Here is a 23,239-nt window from a genome sequence, read left to right as displayed (position 1 = left end):
GTCAGAGTGGTGTGGCTAAGAATATTGTGTCCTTGAATAGTCCTTGAACGTCAACATAGAAGGATGACCACTCTAAACACAGAAACAAATGGTCAGACTTTGATCGAAGATTACCAAAACAACATTTTCTCCAGTAGATTATTGGCACAGATTAATTGTTCACCCAAAGAATAACAATGTGCGCTAGCAAAAATAAACATAAAGACTTACGTAAGAGCAAAAATAATTCTTTCATTGATAAATCTCTGTGTTGCTGCTCTGTTTATTGGCTGTCCTGCTCTGCTCATTAAGAACAGCGCTGAACCGATAAAGGCCTAGATAGGAAAAGATCTTTTATAGTAAATGAATTCCAAATCAATTTGGAGGTTATTACCACCAAATGGACCATTGCAAGCGCCCACTTCATTATCCTGATGCGGTGCTGGTTGCAAATGTACACAATTAAACCATCTGTGAAATGCGGACATGACTCTTTCCCATTTAAACAAATAACATCCCATGAGATGCATATATAATCAAGCCCAAGGCTATAGTCAAAGTCGTGTGTAGCGTTTGAGCTTACCAATGTTGCTTTGCAAAACAGAGCAGGTCTGTCTAAAACACTCCATCTATTTCCTCAGCTCGTGTTATTCTAATAGCTCAGACGGCTGGGAGTTTTCAAGCTCCAGTGGGAAATGGAAAACAAGCAAGAGTTGCATAATGGCGTCTCTCTGTATTCCTTGCCCCCCTTGCTAATGCCCCAAAGAGGATGGAGCTTTTTATAGGCTGGCCTGCAGACCAGACTAGGGTACTGGAAGACACTCAATCCCATCGGCACCTCGGCGGGAGTAGGGCATCTATTGCAAGAGGACACAGAGTCCTTCTTAGACACTTCTTTGCAAGGCTTTGTAAACAATCATTGTTTACGAAGATGGGATAAACAGCATGACAATAAATATTATTTCAAATCTGAGTAAAACGGAAGTTGCTGACACTTTTATTTCAGTATGTTAATGTTCTGCCAAATAAAGGAGTGTTGAGTAGGGGTTGGGATTCCCTAATACCAAATTAACGGTAAGAAAGGGCATTAATATGAAGTTGCTATGAAAGCCCTGAGGTTGACGTCAAAAGAACAACCGCCACTCCAAACTTAAAAACAAATGGTCAGACTTTTATTGATGATCACCAAAACAAACAATTTCTTTTAGTCGATTAACTTGCATGTATTTAGCACACCATTCCCTAATAGCAAACTAACTGTAGGAGAGGGTATTAATATGAAGTTTCTATGGAAGACCTCAGATTGATGCCAACAATGACAGTGTTTCCTCTAGGATTTTTTCCAGCTGTGGCGGCAGGCCTTTTTTTTTAACACAGATCTACCAATTACCTGTGGCGTTATTTCAAAGACAAATGTCAGGAGAGCAGTATTAGAAGTCGAGATAGCATTTATATAATAACCTACGAGCATGCAAATCTCTTTGCTTGCGCGCCAATTTCCTCTGTTCATGCACAAAAGTTCTTGCACGCCCCCCTTAAATATAAGCCACTTCAAGAGCGCACAGATCTTCTTGTGCGCTCTCAAATAAACGCTGCTGAAGTGCGATATAGTGCGTTTATGTAACGAGTATGTCTCCAGCATTCATTAGACTTGCTAGGAATATTTATGAATGTCTTCAATAGACCTACAGAGCGGTATTTATGCGTCCTGAAGTAAAGTAAAACGGGTATATGTCAAGTTTGCTGGCAACACGCGTTTGTCAGTCAGTCAGCATGTCACCTTGAAGGGTTAAACAAATGACGCACAGCACTACTACGGTTACAGAAAACATGCGCTGTTATAATTCACTTACCTTTTAATACTTTTTGGTGTGATTCTTACCCGCTTAAAAAAAGTTTAATGTTTTGAATGAGAAGCTGAAATGTAGCCGTGGTGGGATGAATTTTGGCGTGGCGCCCCACAATGGAAGAATGAATGTAGTGAAAACCATGAATGATCACCACTCAAAACATGAAAACAAATGGTCAGACTTTTTTTTTTGATGAACACCAAAACTAGCAATTTCTTTTAGCGGATTAACTTGCATGGATTTAGTGCATCATTCCCTAATAGCAAACTAATGGTAAGAGAGGGTATTAATGTGAAGTTGCTGTCGAAGCTCTCAGATTGACGTCAACAGAACAACCGGCACTCCAAACGCAGAAACAAATGGTCAGACTTTTATTGATGACACCAAAACCAGCGATTTTTTTTTATTTATTTATTTTTTATTTTTTTTGTGGATTACCTTGGATTAGTGCATCATTCCCTAATAGCAAACTAATGGTAAGAGTAGGTATTTATATAAAGTTGCTATATGGAATCTCTCAGGTTGATGTCAACAGAATGACCGCCACTCCAATCGCTGGAACAAATGAACAGAGTATCATTGAAGATCACTAAAGCAAACATTCTTTTAGCGGATTAACTTGCATGGATTAATTATCCACCTTATGAATAACAATGCAAGCTAGCAGAATGAACATTCTAAATTTTGATTTCAAGCCGCCTTTAAAGTCCACACAAAAATGATACAGAAGAAATATATTGATTTTGTCTAGCTGATGAATGATAGAAACACTTGACACCCAATCAGATTCCATCCTGTCAAAGCCTGGGCATTTAAAGTTACAGCGCCTTGTTGCGAACACCAAAATAACATATGGGGTTGACAAAAGCCTTACACGGAAAAAAAATTGTAAATGGTTGACTGAATGGTTGGCAAATGGTTGCTAAAATGTTTTAAGGCATTGCCACCATTTATTTGTTGGTGGTTTCTTTCCTACCCCATATCGAAAAATGTTTGAAAGTCCACCCACACCCCTGACACACAAGAGTATTTGATGTCTAATTTTTGTTTTTCAGTTGTAAAGGAGCTAATTATGACAATGTTGAAATGACATGGACAGACTAATTAGTGCAAAAACAGTTTAAGGCATTAAAACAGGCTTTACTCTCCTTATTAGCTGGTTAGAAAGGCTGGTTACTTCAATTAAGCTCCCAATTTTTGTTTTCTCTCTATCAGAAGTCAGCAATTAAATTTTTTTTGTGTTCCTTAAAGGTGGGTTCATACTTTAATTCCTTTGATTTGCTTTTAACAGTCTATTTTACCAGTTATAGGAGCAGCTATTCCATCATGCTTTTACTTTAAGTTTGTAAACTTTTGTGACGAGACCTTGTGACATTCTTTATTCACAGTAGCAAGCTGTATGATAAGTCTTTGTTAAATTTAGTCCATATAATGAATGTTAGTTCGAGGTGTTGGTGACACTTCGAAGGCTTGTTCATCAAGTTCTCCATTTCAGGTTCATTTTGAGCTGGCTGTGATCACACCAACCCTGGAATTTCAGGAGGTGTTTTACTAATTCATTAGCACTGGAGACGATATGAGCTGGAATCTGTGTTTTGAAAGTTCTTTAAGTTCTTTCTGGCTTCATATAACTATAGAAGTGACTGAAAGTCATGATAGGTTAATAATTATAATGTTATGTTGTTGAAGGTAAATCTTTTGTAAGTTTTCTGGGTTTTTAACAGAGTTTAGGCTAATGCTCAGCCACAGTTAGCAAACAGGAAGTTTAAATTCACAATAAAATTTTCTTCTGTACCTATATAAAAAAGAAAGACTTAGAAGTTGATTTGTACTCGTTTAATCAACCCAAGCTCATTAGAGATATGTGCTCAGGGCTACATCTTTGAGAACAGAGAAATATGTACCTGGGCCAAAACCTGGTTGCAGGTTTATTTTTACAAAATCACTAGAGGAGGCCTTGTACATTTTTTGACAATCTTGAGCTACCAAGCAAACTAGTAATGCCAGAAAAGCCATACATACGGAGGTAATAAGTGAGCGGTACCCCCCCGAAAACATTTGTTTTATGTACTCGGTGAACCATATTTCTCGGTTCTCAAAATTGTAGCCCTGGGCACATATTCCCAGTGAATGTTTGTTCTAATAGTTTTTGATAGAGGAGTAGTCAACCTTGACTAGCTGAAAAATCCTACAAAATGTTAACATTCCAGCTTGAACTGAGGCAAATCCAACTGCAAACTATAAATAAAAAACTTTTTTAAGAAAAACCACATTGTTGTCTAAACAGTCCTCCACAACAGGATACCACGCAGACAGCCAGATCCAGAAATATCATGAACTAAACTAGTCATGAGGCTCGCTTGTGTGTATGTGGTAATTCAGAGGTGAAAATGAAAAATTGATTTTGCTTGGAGCATTCAATTCATTCTACAACAGCCAATTTCCCCAAAACATGTTGTCGAAAACTCCACAGTAGCTTGCTGCTTCACATTTGTTATTAGCCTTGTCTGTTAGAACTGCTTAGACTAGCAAATAATCATCTTTAAGTTCAGGTATCAGGTGACCCTAAAATCTTGATACATACTCCAAACACAGAAGCAAATTGTCAGACTTTGATTGAAGATTCCCTGCAGGCACAGGATGTCAACATGACGTCATATTGACGTTGCACCCCAAAGTACCATTGGACTTACATCAATGTTCAGTGTCCAACCTAAAATTAACCAAATGTCAATGTCTAATGATGTTACACCTTGACGTTGTGTTAACGTTACCACTATGATATCTATCAGACGTTACATTTTTGGTCACTTTCCAACACAACGAACCAAATATCAACGTAATTTGACGTCGTTATTGGAAATTAAAATAATGTTGTCCTTAGATGCTGGCTAGGCATTGAATTTTGGTCACCTGACGTCATGATCTAAATCTAACCTAATATTAATGTTTAATGATGTTGTGTGCCTGCTGGGTTACCACAACAAACTTTTTTTTTCAATGTATTTACTCGCACGGATTAATTGTTCACCTAAAAAATGCTAATGTGCGCTAGCAAAATAAATATAATACATTTCATTTGGACTTTAAATGACCTAGGGTTGAGTAAATCAGCTAATTTGACATGTCGTGTGAACTATCCCATTAAATGTTTGGTTGACCTTTCCTTAATGCTGTTTTAGCTTCTCTTTTTTTATTTCATCTCCATCTCCATTGCTTTCTCACTGCACAGCCATGAGCTTTGTCTGGTGTCCAAATGCCCTATTTAGAGCAGCATGTGTCTGTTGATGCCACATACAAACGCAAACTCCAAGGAAGCTTGTTGACCTTGATTGGGATGCCACGGAAAAGCGGATGAATCTGGGGTGAGGAACCCAGCCGTCGTCTTCACATGATGTATTTTTATCAAGCCGTCTCTCTGTCAACAAACACCCCGGTCGCTGTTGACAGCTGCTGCTGATGCTCCGGGGTTTGTGATGGAATATAAATGAAGGCTGAATAATAAAGTCGGGCGATGCTGTCGGCGACCTGTTGAAGTCTGGATGTTAATGTCAAACAAATATATACCAAAGTTTTGAATCACAATCATGACTGTCTGCATTTTCTTTTTGCAGCTGATAAAAAAAGTGATATTTATTCAGATTGTGTTGTCAATATCCGGCTGATCACTGTTCTTTTTTTTCTTTACTAGATTCCATATCGAAAAAGGCTTTCATCACAGAGGTGTGTTTCTGTAAAGCTTCTACTTTTAGACTGCAGATAAGCGTGTTTATGTTGGGATTGATGGTGTTTTTGTCATTTATGTAAGATGCCTTCATCGTCAGGCCTGCCGTCTCATGGGAAGAAGATCGGACACAGAGGAGTGGATGCTTCTGGAGAGACCACGTATAAGAAGGTGCTTTACATCTACAATAATGCATTTATTTTTTATTTACCTAAAACAGTGTTTCTTAAACTTTTTTTCACCAAGTACCACCTCAGAAAAAATTGTCTCTCCAAGTACCACCATAATGACTGGTATTGAAACACATAGTAGGCCTAGTTAAGCGGCTACAGCTCTGCACATTTCACAAACATGGCAGATTAATTCTTCTTATTATGAATATTTATTTTTGTCAGCCACTTTAAACATTGAAAATAGCTTGAACAATAACACGCAGGTAAAAAAAGATAAATAAAACGACAACGTTTAAATTAAAATGTGATTTTAAAAGTTAATTAAAAATGGCACTGTTCTTAAAAGGTAAAAGAAAACTGCTGTACTTAAATGTAAAGTATTATCATGACGTAGTCTATTCATCAAAACCTGCAAATGTTTCTTGTACCTCATAAATATGCGTTATACCGTATGTCATAATATTATATATAACATCTCTTTGGTAAATTTTGAAATATATGTTGCATGTATATATGACTTATTTTTTTATATTTGAAATCCAAACGTTAACCTGTATTTTAAATGTATTAATTGGATGTACATATTTCAATAAGAAATTAGATCTGTTTACTGCTCGTTAGAGTAGGGTGTGTGTCAGAGAAGCAAGTGATTAAACTATACCTGTCAACATTGGGATATAAAAATACGAGATACGACCCCAACAACTGTTACAAGTATGGGGAGGAAAACAACCTCAAATGATAGAATACATAACTTACATTAGAAAAATGAAAATAAAATAAATCAATTTCCTGATCACATCGTTGTTATCGTATGCGTTAAAGGGTTAAAAGTGTGCTCATTTTTTACTTGAATTATTTAGCGATTCGTCCACGTACCCCTAGAAGTGGTACATGTACCATAGTTTGAGAACCACTGACCTAAAAGAAAAAAGTATTATTTTTTCTCAGAAAACATATTTTTATAAGGGTGCAGTTGTCTTGAATTTCCCCAGATGTTGGTAACAGCAAAACAAATCCATATATGCAAAGAAAACAAATCTAATTAGTTCACAAATGAAGTTATATGTAACACAATGTAATGACGCTGGGAAAAAATATTGAACACATGAAGAAAGGAAGGTAGAAAGGCAGTAAAGGCCAGACACTACATTATCAGGATGATGAGGATGAAACCAGGACGGACATTTCAGCAAGACAATGATCCAAAACACAGCCAAGGAAAGTCTCAAATAGTTTCAGAGAAAGAAAATAAAGCGGTATAGAATATAAAGTCATGGAGAAGTTGAAAAATAATGAATATTGTGTATGACTACCATGAGCTTAGTAGGACTGCATCCATACATCTTTGCAATGGCTCAAATAACTTATTAATAAGGTAATCTGAAATAGCAAAAAAAGCAGTCTTGCAGGACTCCTAGTATTCATTAAGATTCTATGGATTAATCTTCAATGCCTCCTCCTCCATCTTACCCCAGACATGCTCAATAATGTTCATGTCTGGTGACTGGGCTGTCCAATTCTGGAGCAGCTTGACCTTCTTTGCTTTCAGGAACTGATGTGGAGGATGAAGCATGAAAAGAAAAGCTATCCTGCTGAAGACTTTGCCCTGTTCTGTGTTTTGTAATGAAATGGGCAGCAAAAATGTCTTAATACCTCAGGCTGTTGATGTTGCCATTAACTCTGCAGATCTCTTGCACGCCCCCATTCTGAATGTAACCCCAAACCATGATGTTTCCTTTACCAAACTTGACCGATTTCTGTGAGAATCTTTGGTCTATGCGGGTTCCAATAGGTCTTCTGCAGTATTTGTGGTGATCAACTAGAAGTCAAGTTATTGTTTGTTGCTCTTACACAACTAGGATCGACGACAAGACTTGTCAGGTAGTGTAGGTATGCGTTATATTTTATCAGCTGATTCTTTAAATAATACTTAAAAAATATACCATTTAGAGTTATTTTAGCACATTGTATATTTACATTTTTTGTATGTTTTTATTTTGTAACTCACTTTAGCATTTAAAACGACAGATTTAATGTCATTTTGTATTTATTTAAACAAATGTCATCATCTCAGTCATCATCTACTAAATATACAGAATAACTACATAAAAATAGTTATATTCAAATAAGTAGTCCTCATCGAGCAGTATTTAACATTGCTAATAAGCTAGTTCAGCACAAAGATGTTCCAGAGCGATGACATCAATGTAAAATTTCTAGTTTTACATTTAATATGTCTGAAAATGCTACTAAGGTCCTCCATATTTTCTCCTCAGACCACATCTTCAGCGCTGAAGGGGGCCATTCAGCTGGGAATTGGCTACACAGTCGGTAACCTGAGTTCCAAGCCGGAGCGGGACGTCCTGATGCAGGATTTCTACGTAGTGGAGAGCATCTTCTTCCCCAGGTGACCCCGCCTCTCCAAAGTTGAAGGTAGATGTGGAATTTCACAGGCAATAAATGTTCTTGCCTCCGTGTTTTTCACAGTGAAGGGAGCAATCTGACACCAGCACATCATTTCCCAGACTTCCGCTTCAAAACCTACGCTCCCGTGGCCTTCCGTTACTTCAGAGAGCTCTTCGGCATACGGCCCGACGACTATTTGGTGATAAACATAAGCTGGGTTTTATTATAAGTATATGAATCAGCATATGTTTATGTGTGCTTTTGTTTGTGTTCACTTTCAGTATTCGCTGTGTAACGAGCCGCTGATTGAACTGTCCAATCCCGGAGCCAGCGGTTCAGTCTTTTATCTCACAAAGGATGATGAGTTTATCATTAAGACAGTCATGCACAAGGAGGCCGAGTTTTTACAGAAGCTTCTTCCTGGATATTATATGGTGAGTCGCTGGTGCCTTTTTAAGTTGTTAGCCAATATGAGTTTTCAGTGTCTGATGCCAATATATAGACATTGAGGTGGTTTATATATATATATATATATCATACAATACAGACAGACAATCTTAAATTTATTACTTGAATCAAATGAACTCATCTCAACTTACATCAGTCAAACTGACTTAAAATATTAAGTTAAAGTCTGTGTAACTTAAAAAAAAACTTGTTAAAATAAGTCAAAGCAACATAAAATTATTTGTTGTCTTGACTTTTTGTCATTCAATTTTTACAATATATCAATACCATAATGTTTTACCAATATTACAATTAATGAGAATGCATCTGCAAGCATTTTTTCCAGAGTTATGTTGTTTTTGTTATGTTGTTATTTCTTGAGGAACAATATATCGGTATAATATATCGAATGAAGCTCCACTCACTCTATTGGTTGATAAGCATGCCACTACTATATTTGTTTGTTTGTTTTTTTACCAATTTTAGGATGAATGAGAGTGTATCTGGCAACATCTTTTCTTACTTTTTATTGTTTTATTTTTAGCACCATATCGGTTTACTAACCGATATTTACATTTAACCTACAACCTTTTTAGCATTGTTACCGTTTTATTCTTCAACAGATTTTTCAATGTTTAATTATGTAATAGTTTAGCGTTTTTAAACATTATGAGACCAAGAAAAAGTTACTGATTTACTTTTTTTTGAACCAACATTAAATTGAGCTAATATTTATGACCAAATATCGGCCATTCAAAAGTGTTTTTAAGTGTTTTATTCAGACCTCTACTATTTTCATTTTTTGAGCCTCAATAATTTCAGTATTTACAGAATTATGTTGTTTTTATTAAGTTGTTTTTTCTTAAGGAGCAATATAACGGTATAATATATAGGATAAAGCTACACTCACCCTATTGGTTAATAAACATGCCAGTACTATATATATAAATATATATATATATATATATATATATATATTTATATATATTTTTTTTTTTTTTTTTTTTTTTTTTTTTTTTTGCCAATTTTAGAATGAATGACAATGTATCTGGCAATATCTTTTCTTACTATTTATTGTTTTATTTTTCAGCACCATATCAGTTTATTAACCGATATTTGCAATTAACCAGAAACTGGTTTTACTCATTGTTATTGTTTTACCCTTAAACAGATTATTAAAGACACAATAATTTCTGTATTTACAGAGTTGTGTTGTTTTTTTTATTATGTTGTTATTTCTTTAGTAACAATATAAAGGCACCATATTGGTTGTTGATCGATTATTTATTAATGAGGAAATGTTTTAATTGTTTAGGATTTTAAGATTTATTTTTAATTAATTTTAAAAACATTGTAGGTAGTAGCATTGAAAAATAATTTGATTGTGGGATACTTTTGATGTTTAAGCTTGGCTAAAATACACAATTTAAGTTGCTATTCTCTTTTTTTGCGAAACAATTGCAGCGTATTATTGCTCGCTATCACACAGTCAGCTGCCTGGTTAAACAATAATAGTACAGACTAGCCAAGAGGCTATTTTAAAACAAATTCTCCCCTGAGGCGATATGTCTACTATTTACCTGGATAACAAAAATAAATGACTCAATTAGCATTTAAAACCGTGCACATTCAAGCACTCTGTCTCCATTGGACCATGGTTTCCAGGAGAACATGAAGGGTTTTTTTCAGTAGAGGATGCCTAAATGGCTTCTCAGTGTCAGCTGGTTTGGTTTGTTCCATCTATTCATCTGAAGCTAATGAGCCCATGAATGGTGACGGATCAGTCATTGTTCAGCAATAATACTGACATTGGTCTATTCTCATACAGAAACGGTATTTTACTCTGTTTGGCTTTTCTTTTTTCTGTTTCTCCTTCTTTGTCATATCTTGTTGAACAGGTCACCTTTGGGAATGTGATGGGTGTCGCGCTAAGCTTCTTTAGGTTGGACATTTGCTTCATTGCTTTTCCTTTTTTGTGTGGTGCTTTTTAAGAGGATATAAACTTTAAGCTAATTGGGGTCAGGATTTACTACGTTCTGAAGGATTTGCTGGCAAACCAAATTGACTGACTTATGAAAGCTTTTTTTCTTTTGGTTGAAATGGTGTGTTTTAAGTGGGGAATCAATTGTGTAACTTGTTTTATTAAACTATTAATTAACATTTAGAAGTGGTTACTGAAAAAATGGGGGTTTGCATGCCATATAGAAACAGGTTTGTTGATGATTTTGTAAATTCAAGTGAATGTGTTTTAATACTAATGCAATTTAAAGGAATAGTTCCTCAGAAAACATTCACTGTCCTCCTGAGTCCTTCTGATTTATTTTCCACCATTGGATATAAAAGGAGATGTTTTGATTAATGTTGATGTTGCTCCTTTCCAGCAAAATTGGATGCTCTCGAACAATAAGAACTATTAATGTAATTATCCCTTGATGCTTATAGTAACTGGTAATTATCGAGAACGTCACTAGGATGTTTCTTTTGTAAAATGTAACATTTTTTTCTCTCTTAAAGATACAATTTTGACCCATGCAACTTCAAGTTAGTTAAAAAATGGTTTAAAAGTGTCATTAATTTTTTTATGTGAAGAATTTGTTATTGATGTATATAATTATAAGATTAAAAATTTTTCACATATTGTAGAGATGACAATTTCAACATCATGTGAATAAAGAGCAATTCATTAGCGAAAATTAAAAAATGAACGGGTGTAGCATCATTCATTACAAACTCGGGTCAAATCTAAATTTGAATTACCATTGATCTCTGACAATGATGTAATAGGTGGGTGTGGTTCTGAGGCTCCACTTTTTTTTGACATGGACCTTTTTTTGGATTAATTTCCTCTATTCAGTAGTGATGGTGAAATGAAGCTTTCTGAACCAGTGAAGCGCTCGACTCAATTGTATCGGAAAAAGAATTGTTACTCAAAGCTTTTCAAATCCGAGCTCAATGAGGACCTCTGCTGTTAAAAAAGTGTTGGAAAGCACTGTTGCAAAAATGCCAAACGTTTACAGCTGACCAACTCATTCATGTAGTGATACAACAATAGTAATACAAACAAATTACTCAATTACTGTACTTTTACTACTTTTAATTTTATTACTTTTACGCATAAGGTATGTTACATTACACCACCGATGACTGTTGTAAAATCCAAGGTAATCAAAAGTATTTACATTTATCGTATTCCAACTGGTCCTTAACCCACACACTCGTTCCAAGCGCGAATCGAACCGGCGAGTGAGGCTTTTGTGCTGCACTTCCCAGCTAGCCTCCGTTACACACTATACTACAATATTCAGTGGCCTTCTTTAAAGATCGTTGTAATAAAACACTAATACACTTTAGTATGGTTCAAAAGCTTTTTACTCTAAATTACTGTTGTATTTTAGACGAATTACTGGTGCGTGGGACTGGTGCAGTGCTTTGAAACAGTTGAAATGTATGTAATCAAAGCCTAATCTCTCGCTATACACTTTACTAATCCACGAGGGTGTTCAAACCTTTGAATCAAAATTCGAAGTAGTCACGTGGGTATAGGTGAAAATGAAGCTTCGGGTGTCACTGATCACATGATGATGGCAAAACTTAGCTCTAGTACACTGCTTCACTGTGAGCAGTATCATTTTTTTTGATTACATCACATCACTACTATTCAGTCCATTGAGGTCAAACTTCTGTTAAGGAACACTGAAGAGGTGCTTTATAGTACAAAATTTAATTGTAATTGTGATTAAAAGCAGCATTGACACTGTTAAATAGTGTGTGTATTGTGTACGGTGTACTAAATAGTGTACTGTTTGCTAACAGTATAACTTTCCTGGGGTATTTGAAACCTCTTGTTACCCCGAATGAAGAATTTTATAGCTGAATTGTAATTTCAAGATGAACTGTTCCTTTGTAGAATAAATAAACAAATTTTGCAAATAGGGATGTAACGATTCACTGTTAGTCGGTTGCGATTCAAACCGGTAGAAATGTTGAACGAATCGCGATGCATGTTTTATCCAGAAGGGGCGCTGTGTTTAAGGACGCAAACTTGCTTTACCTGCGAGGAAGAGGTGGGGCGGCAGACTAAAATGACAGCAGTGAGGGGCACCAGACAAAACACAAACTGTGCAAATAGTGCAAAAAGATGTTTACTTACACTAACAGAACAATGAAAATGATGCAGCACATAAACCGTCAAGACAGAGAAAACCTACTGCCAAAGAGATCTATATACAAAAAGCTATTAATAAGCCAAACCACTTAAACCGGAGGATTAGCAGCTCCACTTGCTTTGATTAGTGCTGTGGATATTACACGGTGCATCAGTGTTTTCATAGCGAAAGTGTGAAGATGTTTTTCAGACTGAAAGAGAAAGTATTAGATTATTTTTACTCTCTCCTTTTCAAATTAGTTTATGCATATTTTAATTTGCTTATTATTATTAAAAAATATTTTAAAACATTCCAGATGATCTCTTCTTAAATGAATCACTATGATACTATTAATGAATTATGCAAGTAATATTAATTATTCATCATCGTAATCATGTTCAACTTCTGTCTCTATCCTACTATATAATTAGTAATTTTATAATTTTATTTCTGCCAGTGACCAGTCCCGTAGAGCAGAGAGCCTATTTACCACCTCTGTACACACTGCACTCCACACCAGCTGTCTCAGTCCCCAATGAAAGAGATTTTTCATCAGCAGGGTAAATCTGTAAAGACCTCTGCTTATGCCAGTAAACATGCTGATATTTCTTTTTAAAAATGTCAAATCCCTGCAGGGTCACAGTTTAAGTTTGTCTGAATTAAAGAGCCTTCTTTAATTTGTATTATTCACTTTTTTAGTTGGAAGTTGGTTTAAAATAGTAATTTAGTTATGGCAGAAAATATTTTATTTTGTAAAAAAAATGTGCAGCATTTAAGAAAAAATGAAAGGGCTCTTCTTCACCTTAAATCCAAAATTGTATTGTGAGATTAATATTGTGAATCGCATTGCATCGTGAGTCAGGTGAATCGTTACATCCCTGTTCGCAAACCATGTAATCAACAAATACAAGTATAAATCATTTAGCACAGCGTATTTGTTTACATCTGCTAGTCGTTTAATCTTTCAAATGTTTGTCTCCTCAGAACTTGAATCAGAATCCTCGCACCTTATTACCCAAGTTCTTCGGGCTCTACTGCGTACAATCGGGTGGCAAGAACATTCGAATGGTGGTGATGAACAACGTTTTGCCCAGGGTGGTGCGCATGCACCTTAAATACGACTTAAAGGGGTCCACATACAAAAGGCGGGCATCAAAAAAAGAACGGGAAAAGGCAAAACCAACTTTTAAAGACCTTGACTTCATGCAGGAATTACCAGACGGACTCATGCTGGACACAGACACATACAACGCCCTGGTCAAGACCTTACAGAGAGACTGTTTGGTAAGTTCTGGACAGGACAAAACATTTGAACCAGATAAATGTTTGTAATGAGTAGGATTTTAAAGATATTTTTGAAGCTGTTCTGCTCAACAAGGCTGCATTAATTTGATCAAAAATACAGTAAAAATGTGAAACATGATTACAGTTTAAAATAAGTGCTTCCCTATTTAATGTAGTTAAAAACTGTCCTTATTCCTGATTTAAAGCTACACTTTCACTATCATTACTTCCGTCTTCAGGTGTCGCATGAATCTTTGGAAATGATTATAATATTATGATCTGCTGTTCAATAAATATTAGTTAATTTCTTGCATTTATACAGCGCTTTTCTAGACAATCAAAGCGCTTTACACAATAACGGGAATCTCCTCATCCACCACCAGTGTGCAGCATCCAACTGGATGACACAACAGCAGCCAAATTGCGCCAGACCGTGCACCCCACAACAGCTAATTGATGGAGAGAAGACAGAGTGATAAAGCCAATTATGATATGGGGATGGTTAGGAGGTCATGATGGACAGAGACCAGTAGGGAAAAATTGGCCAGATGCCGAGCTTAAACCCCCACACTTTTTCAAAGACCATCCTGGGATATTTTATGTACACAGAGAGTCAGGATTTAACGTCTTATCCAAAAGACGGCACTCACTGAGCAGTAAAGAGTCCCCTTCACTATCTTGAAGCGTTAGAACCCACACAGACCGCAGGTTGACCACTCCCTGCTGGCCTCACTAACACCACTTCCGACAGCAACCTAGCTTTCCCATGTGGTCTCACATCCAGGTACTGACCAGGCGCAGCCCTGCTTAGCTTTAGTGGGCGACCATGTGAGAGTTGCAGAGAGCTAACTGCCAGCGTTATTATTATTATTATTATTGTTGTTGTTGTTGTTGTTGTTGTTGTTGTTGTTGTTGTTGTTGTAGAAAACTGCTGTGCTACTTCGCATTCATATGGAAACTGTGACACAGTACCATTCAAACGCGCCATTAAAATACACTTAAGATACACTACTTATCAAGGACACAATAAATTGCTCAAATTAAATCAAAGACAATTTAATGTTAAAAAAATAATATTTCGTTTCAAATAAATGCTGTTATTTTGATTTTTGTTCATCAAGTAATTTTATAAATAATGTGCATCTCAGTTTCCACCAAACTATGAAGCAGTGAAGAAGTTTTCAACAATAAAAAGAATCAGTATTACTAATAATTGATCATAATAAAACCAGCAAATCTTATAATGATTGAAATTATATTACTTCTTACTAGATCATTAATATATTTTGTTTAAAAAAACGTTTTGGTCATAAATAAATTTAGTTTTTGATCATATAAATGCATCTTTATTGAGCAGAAAAGGCTCTTTTTAAAACATGAAGAATTATACGGGTTTCAAACTTTGGTCAGTAGTCTATTCGGAGTTGATATTAAGATATTTTTTGGTGTGTAGGTCTTGGAAAGCTTTAAGATTATGGATTACAGTTTGCTGCTGGGCGTTCACAACATCGATCAGGCGGCAAAAGAGCAGCAGATGGAAGGATCTCAGGGCAACAGTGATGAAAAGAGGCCGCTGGCACAGAAAGCGCTTTACACCACTGCCATGGAGTCCATACAGGGAGCGTCGGCCTGTGGAGAGGGCATCGACACCGATGACACGTGAGTGATCAGATTACTCCATGTTTGAGATGTATAAATGATATTTTAATATGGATATGCAGTGGATACGGAAGGCATTCAGACCCTCTCAAATTTTTCACTCTTTGTTATATGGCAGCCATTTGCTAAAATTGTTTAGGTTCTTCTTTTTTTCCTCATTACGTACACAAAGCACCCCATATTGACAGAAAAACACCGAATTGTTGACTAAAAGAAAGACTGAAATATCACATGGTCCTAAGTATTCAAACCCTTTGCTCAGTATTTAGTAGAATCACCCTATAGATCTAATACAACCTGGAGTCTTTTTAGGAAAGATGCTACAAGGATTTGGGGATCCTCTGCCATTCCTTCTTGCAGATCCTCTCCACTTCTGTCAGGTTGGATGGTAAGAGTGAAAAATTTAAGGGGGTCTGAATGCTTTCCGTACCCACTGTATGTGACGCATTTATGCATGCGTTGAAAAAAGTGTGTATATATATTTAATTGTTTAGAAAATGCTTTTATCTAAAGTAACGTAGACTACATCTACACTATCCTGTTAAATTCTGTTATATTGTGGCTCATTTTCATCTAAAACACTCTGTGCACTGTGCTGTGTCTTTACATTTTTTTGAACATTGCTAAGTAATACAAACAGTTGTCACATGGCGGCACCAATGAGTGTACCCTTATAGAAAAAACTTTTATATTTCTAAATGACGTAGTGTGGCACGGTGTGATGTAGACATGGTCCGGTATAAGATTCTGACGGTATGATAACCTTGAATTTCATGGTACTGTGATAACGGCTCTAAAATATGTTCTTTTTAAATATCTGGGTAAAAAAATATTTGTTGTGTGATCACAATATATTTTATTTTAAGAAACAGGATACTGTTGCCCTAAAAAATTAAATAAAATATCACAAAAAACAATAAATTAAAAGTTCAATAAAATAAAAAAAAATCAATAAAAATAATATATCTTGTAAGAATGCTATAACAGATTTTTTTTTGCGGTTTTAAAACCTTGACATTTGCAAACTGTTGTAAACCTTGAAACCGGTTATCGTCCCATGCCTAGTGTGACTCTTTATGTCCTGTGTGCGAAGAGTTTTTAACAATGCCGTTTAAAAGTAGAGCATCCAAAACAACTTCTGTACAATATGCCATCCACTATTTTAGCTGAATTGGTTAGAAAAATTGGTCACGAAAAATTGTTTTCATAACGAGAAATGAAAAATAGTTTATTTAGTTAAAATAGTTTAACGAAAAATAGTTTTTATAAGCCTCCATTTTTACAGTCCACTCTGCAACACACAAAAAAACATCAAGTTCAAAAAGATGCGCTTTTTTTCACCTAAAACACTGTTTAATGTGGATGGAAGGCCAAATTGGGTTCAAACCAAATGTGAATTTAAGTATTTGTGTCAGTAAATTAAACAGAAGCTTAATGCAAATGTGCAAACAGAGGCAATTTTAATGTGGAATTCTTGATGTATTTGCTGACCTTTACCTAACTCTAAGGTGCAAATTGTGTTTATATAAACACAACTTTTAAAAGTGTAACTGTCCTGTCAGTTAAAAATCGTCTTTTGTTTTTTTAAACCTTTTTATTTGTGATTTTTCAAATTTTTTTCAAGAACATCCCCCTTCCCCAACAATTTAACCCCTGACATATGAGGGAATGCATAAACAAATAATTATATGATAAAAATTTGAAGTAAAATAAGAAAAATAATACAAAATAAACAAATGAATTAAAAATAAAGGTACTGCCATCATAATTACATTAAGGGGATACATTTGTACATCCAGTTACATTGTAGTTACCTCAGATTACATCAGTAATAGGTTAAGTAACCTCTAAATATACATATCTAAATATGCTGTAATACTTTCCCAACTCTTCAGAAAAATATCAGTCTTCATTTGTAGACTCTGAATCCACTGACCCACCTTTGGAGGACTTTCTTTCATTCAATGTATTGTTATCTATTTTGGGGGGAACCAGTAATAATTTCCTTAGTACAAATCTTTTCTTTGGACAGTGCTCCCAGTAAGTACTCAACTGGACCAAGGCGTGTTATCTATTTCTTTTGTAACATGTTTCCAAAAGTCTTGAATTGTAAGGCAGTCTCAAAACATGTGGGTATGATCTCCAATTTTACCCCATTTTCTCTAACAAAAAGCAACTGATGGCCCTTTTACATATGTAGAGATTACAAAAGGAGAATAAAAATCCTGTTTCATCAGAACAATGTGTCACAATATGAAACTGAATGAATTGCTAACAAATAGATTGTGTTTTGTGTTTAATATTTTATCATGCTCAATTTATTTAGTTGCCAGATTTCTTTTAAAAAATTGCCAAACCAAATCATTTAATCACTTGCTACTTTGTCACCTAAAAAACTACAAGTTTTATGTTAGTATTTAGCAGGGCTTTTCTTTTTCTTCCTTTTTTAAAGTTGTGTAAAAATGTTGATGGCGGTGTGTGTTTTTGTGGTTCAGGATGGGTGGCATTCCTGCAGTCAATGGAAGAGGAGAGCGTCTGTTACTGTACATCGGAATAATCGACATCTTGCAGTCGTACAGGTGTTTGCGTCAAACTCTCCCACCTGCGTCACTTAGCATTTCCATCAAGAAGAGTGTGATTCACTGCTGCCACAATGACTTCAACCACAATGGACTGACTTTTATTTGTATTTCCATCTAGGTTAATAAAGAAGCTGGAGCACACATGGAAAGCTCTGGTCCATGATGGGGTGAGAATCTTGCCAAATACTTGGAAAAAAAAAATTAAATAGTGAGACCTTCCAGCTCTTCTCACTTTGAATGAAAAACGTAGCTAAAGTCCAGCTGTGTTTTGAGACTCTGTGGTCTCTGACCTTCACAATAAGTCCTTTATTTTCATATTAATAAAGCAGGATCTGCTGCGGTTTGTTAGCATGAATGGAGTTTAGTGAGAATTATGGGGTTTTGGAGGAAATGCTTGTTAAAACGCACACTAATTTTGGTCTGTTTGTCTCTGAGGATGTGCTAATTGGGCTATTGCTGGATATGAAACACACACACACACACACACACACACACACTTGTTTTCTCCTCGGCTCAGCTGTGAATAAAGCAGAGATTTCTCCAATCCAGCCTGTGACGCATCAGACTACGCCATACTGAGAACGGACTGAGATTCATTTAGATGCTAATTAAGTTATTTATAGAGCTGGAACTGGAATATCTCAATCGCGTCAGCTGGAACTGACAGAAATCTATTACTTGACTGAAACTGCCTTGAGAGGGAAAGTGTTAACTGTTTTACCTGTTCAGCTAAGTTTATATTGGCTAGACATTGTAAATGAATGTCTGCTCAATGAAATTTTAAGATCTATCAAAGAAACGCGAGCAGTAATTATCGAAGAAACCGTGATCATTTTAAAAGATGTTGACTAAAATATGTGCTTTAATTTTCAGATTGATTGAAATTATTCACTTTGTGTCTGTTTTTTCCTCTTCAGGACACGGTGTCTGTTCACAGACCGTCTTTCTACGCCGACCGCTTCCTCAGGTTCATGAGCTCTACTGTGTTCAGAAAGACTTCCTGTAAGTTATATTTGTTTTACAGAATCACATTCATTTGAACATGAAACATGAAACACTTGAAAAGTAAATTATTAACGTTATTAACAAAAGCCTTATTAACATGGCTGTTCTATAAAACAGCACCTACGGAGTTCATTTGAACGCTATGGTCACATGACACAATTAAATATCTAAACCAATGGTCTCAGGGTGCTTTCACACTAGCACTTTTGGTCCGCACCCGAGTTCGTTTGACGTCATAGTACGGTACGTTTAGCTAGTGTGAATGCGTCTTCTGAACCCGGGTGCGGACCCGTGAACCGTACCCGAGTCCGCCTGAATGAAGTGGTCTGGGGTACGGATCATGCGAACTCTGGTACGGTTCACTTCAGATGCGAATGCAATAATACCAAATAACGGAAGTGAACTACAGTGAACTGCCAACTGTACAGCAAACTATCGCTTTCATAATGTTCGTTTGTTCGTGTGTGTGTCTTGTTTCGTACCTTGGTGACACGCGCGGGACTGAGCCAGGGCAAACACAGGGATGTCTGCTTGTCTCCTCCAAAAACAGCTTCTGCAGACGCTGTGTGATGTGCTTTTTTGTATGTCCAAAAGCTTTCAGTAAAAGCAGAATGACCACGATGTGCGGAAGTCTTTCCATTTCGGCGCTTTCTTGCGTGGCCGTCACCTAGCAACGCCCGTAAACAAAACAGCAGCTCGATGACGCAAGCGTACCGGAGTTCAGAAGGAAAAAAGACAGTGTGAACACAAACCAGCCGAGGAGGTGGCAAGGGGAGACAATCGAACTTGGGTACGGTCCAGGCAAATGAACCAAGTGTGAAAACACCCTCAAACTCAATTTCTGGAGGGCCACAGCTCTGCATAGTTTAGCTTCAATTTCCTCCAACTCATAACTGCTTAATAGTCTTTTGTAGTCCTGAACACCTTGATTAGTTGGATCAGGTGTGTTTGAATAGGGTTGTAGCAAAACTGTGCAGAGCTGTCTCCCTCCAGTAATCCAGTTTGAGACCTATGATGTAAACAATATAGAAAATAGCTGATTCCATCCACATGTTTTTACACCCATTTTTGATATGCGCATAAAAATATGGTTGATGGAAACCAAGATGTGCATGAATGTTGAAAATGCACATAACTGAGTAGGATAAACTATTCGATTAGAAAAAATATGCATAAACTACGCTGGAAGGACTTTTACCAAGCAAATTCCAGTATGTGCATTTAAAAAAGTCATGTGATTGTGTTATAAGAGATCATGTGATGATAAAAATGTTTGTGAATGAACAAACCAGCAGGCTGAGCACATAGTAAAACATCTGAAATGTTGTTTTGGTCATTCTAAAATGCCTTTAAGCCTCCTTTCCACTGCACACGACAAGCGACAGACCGAAAGTCATTCATTTCCAATAAAGAGAGTAGTCCGGGAGCTGCGTGGAGTTCCGATCATCTTCATATGTGGAAAATTCGGATCTGAATTGAGCTGCGGATCCGTTGAAATATTTGAACTCCTGCGACTAGACCGGCCGACCAGATGTGATGCATTCCAGTGTTGTCTGTGTGCACGCGAGATGAGAAATAGTAGCTTATTTGATTATTTTTTGAATCAGAAAAAGTGTATGTATATATATATATATATATATATATATATATATATATATATATATATATATATATATATATATATATATATATATATATATATATATATATATACATATATATATATATATATATATATATATATATATATATATATATATATATATATATATATATATATACTTTTTCTAAATTAAAAAAATAACCAAATAAGCTACTATTTCTCATATATATATATATATATATATATATATATATATATATATATATATATATATATATATATAAAACATTTATATTTATAAATGTATGTAATAAAATAATAGAAATATAATTTTTTATGTTGTCTCCAAAATTTTTTAGCCGTCTATGGGTTTCTAGTATTCATTCATTCATTCATTCATTCATTCATTCATTCATTCAATCATGGTAAACGCACAGAGAATACTGGATCTTGCTTTTGCACTCCTTTACTTCGGACACTGCGAGAACAGCTTCTCTGCCATGGGGCACGTCAGAACTAAAAATTCTGTGCGACTGCCACAAAGGGGCGTATTCCGACTGTCGTGTGTGCAGTGGAAAGGCGGCTTAAGTATCTCAGTGTTGGTTTTATTATATTATTAATTACCTTCACAATTGTTAATAGCATCTGTGCTCTGCATCTCATGGCTTCAAACATCACTACACGTTCATTGTGTGTTGGCATTTTCTTCTGAGGCCTATGCAGTTTCTGTCCACTAAAGTAGACATCATTGGCACACGCGTGTCCTCTAGGTAGTAAACAGTGTGTCAGCTCATTTGTGATTTCACGGCCATGAATACATCATTACATTAAGACAGAAATTAAATATTTGGGTGAGTTATATCTTATAAATACAGTTTGTAACACTTTTTACACCATTTGGAGGTGTCAATGTTGCTGAGCAATGTGTATAAAACAATGTAAAGACTTGGGCGACTGCCTTTGAGCTTCTTTCCTGACCTTGAAAATACATTTGGCTGAATTGTAGAAAAGTTGCATTAAGATCGTGTGTAGGGTCGAATCGAGACCACAATCTTTTTTCAATTAATCGTGCAGCCCTAATACATGTACATACAAATATATATACATATACATACACATATGTAGATATATAGCTACATTTTCAACAATATGTTGATGAAGGCAAGTGTTGCTAAATGTTGTTGTTACTAAAAGCGTTTACATTTTTTTCACTTACTTTTCGAGTGCCTTGGACTTTTGATTTTCTTGTTAATCTTTATGAATTCCTTACCCAAAGAGCACTGACGCATTAACTACCCCTGAAGCACTTTTGGTTTGATATGGATTTTAATAGGAAAGCATGTTTGACTATTCTCACCAATAAAACAATAAAAATGTATTTTAATCATGATAAATGATAACTAACTAAAAATGCTTTTTTATTTACGAAGTTTAACTAAAACGAAAAAATGTATGAAATATAATTTCTTTATTATTTTAATTGTTTACGTAGATGTTTTGTAAAAAGTGTATTTTATATAAATAAGTGACATATGATGGAAAAATGTATCCACATTTAAAACAAAAGATGTAAATGCATGCAAAATTAAATATTACATACCAATAATATAAAGAATGCAATATCAGTACCCCCCTATAAGAAAATTGAAAGTTTTAACAGGAAAATCCTATTCTTCATTGTTCTAATCAAAAATCGATTTCATTTAGCATTAAAATCGTCTCCGTCAAAGAGGGGTCGGGGGGGTCTGGCGGTGGGCAAATACTGTGGACCCGGAGCGGCCTGGTCTGCCAGCCAGCTGCCCTTCATGAGGGACGAAAACATCTACGACCTCAGAGGAGCCCGCAGCTTCCCCACACTGGAGGATGATGGTCAGTATTGTGAGAGTTTATTTGCTATTTTTGTTTTTGCTTCAAAATGCTAGTTTTAACAAATAAAGACATTTGTTTTTATTCATGCTGTTTCTCTCTTTTATTTCACTTTATTGGTTAGATTTTTTTAGGTTATCCATAGTTCATTTTGACAGCTAAAATACTGCTACCTATATGTTTTGTTTTGAATTTGAAGTAATTTAGTCTGTCATGTTTATAAAAAGATATTGTTTGTTTTGTTTGGTGTTTTGTTTTATATATATATATATATATATATATATATATATATATATATATATATATATATATATATATATGTATTTATTTATTTTTTAATATTGATTTATAATTCAGGGGGGCTAAAAATTCTGACTTCAACTGTGTGTGTAGTTAAAGTCAGAATTATTAGCCAATTATTTTTTTTTACCCAATTTCTGTTTAACAGAGAGATTTTTTTCAACACATTCCTAAATATAATAGTTTTAATAATTCATATCTAATAACTGATTT

General features: G+C 35.5%; 1 protein-coding gene across 5 annotated transcripts in view; it reads left to right on the top strand.

The window, feature by feature from the left end:
* The window catches only part of pip5k1ca (phosphatidylinositol-4-phosphate 5-kinase, type I, gamma a), a 44,862-nt gene that overhangs the window by 6,520 nt on the left and 15,103 nt on the right, over positions 1 to 23,239 (top strand). For 4 of the 5 annotated variants that reach the window (XM_073936817.1, XM_073936816.1, XM_002666250.8 and 1 more), the window contains exons 2-12: positions 5,521 to 5,552; positions 5,638 to 5,724; positions 8,006 to 8,136; positions 8,217 to 8,334; positions 8,417 to 8,569; positions 13,712 to 14,011; positions 15,465 to 15,670; positions 18,166 to 18,249; positions 18,371 to 18,419; positions 19,170 to 19,254; positions 22,568 to 22,729. In XM_073936817.1, coding sequence (XP_073792918.1) covers positions 5,521 to 5,552; positions 5,638 to 5,724; positions 8,006 to 8,136; positions 8,217 to 8,334; positions 8,417 to 8,569; positions 13,712 to 14,011; positions 15,465 to 15,670; positions 18,166 to 18,249; positions 18,371 to 18,419; positions 19,170 to 19,254; positions 22,568 to 22,729 — 1,407 coding nt within the window. Of the gene's footprint in view, positions 1 to 5,520; positions 5,553 to 5,637; positions 5,725 to 8,005; positions 8,137 to 8,216; positions 8,335 to 8,416; positions 8,570 to 13,711; positions 14,012 to 15,464; positions 15,732 to 16,078; positions 16,557 to 18,165; positions 18,250 to 18,370; positions 18,420 to 19,169; positions 19,255 to 22,567; positions 22,730 to 23,239 lie in introns of those variants that run through there. The other variant, XR_012397546.1, reaches the window with a different exon arrangement.

Source organism: Danio rerio, chromosome 22, assembly GCF_049306965.1.
Source record: "Danio rerio strain Tuebingen ecotype United States chromosome 22, GRCz12tu, whole genome shotgun sequence".
NCBI lineage: Eukaryota > Metazoa > Chordata > Actinopteri > Cypriniformes > Danionidae > Danio > Danio rerio.
This window is presented reverse-complemented; position numbering and strand designations above follow the sequence as displayed.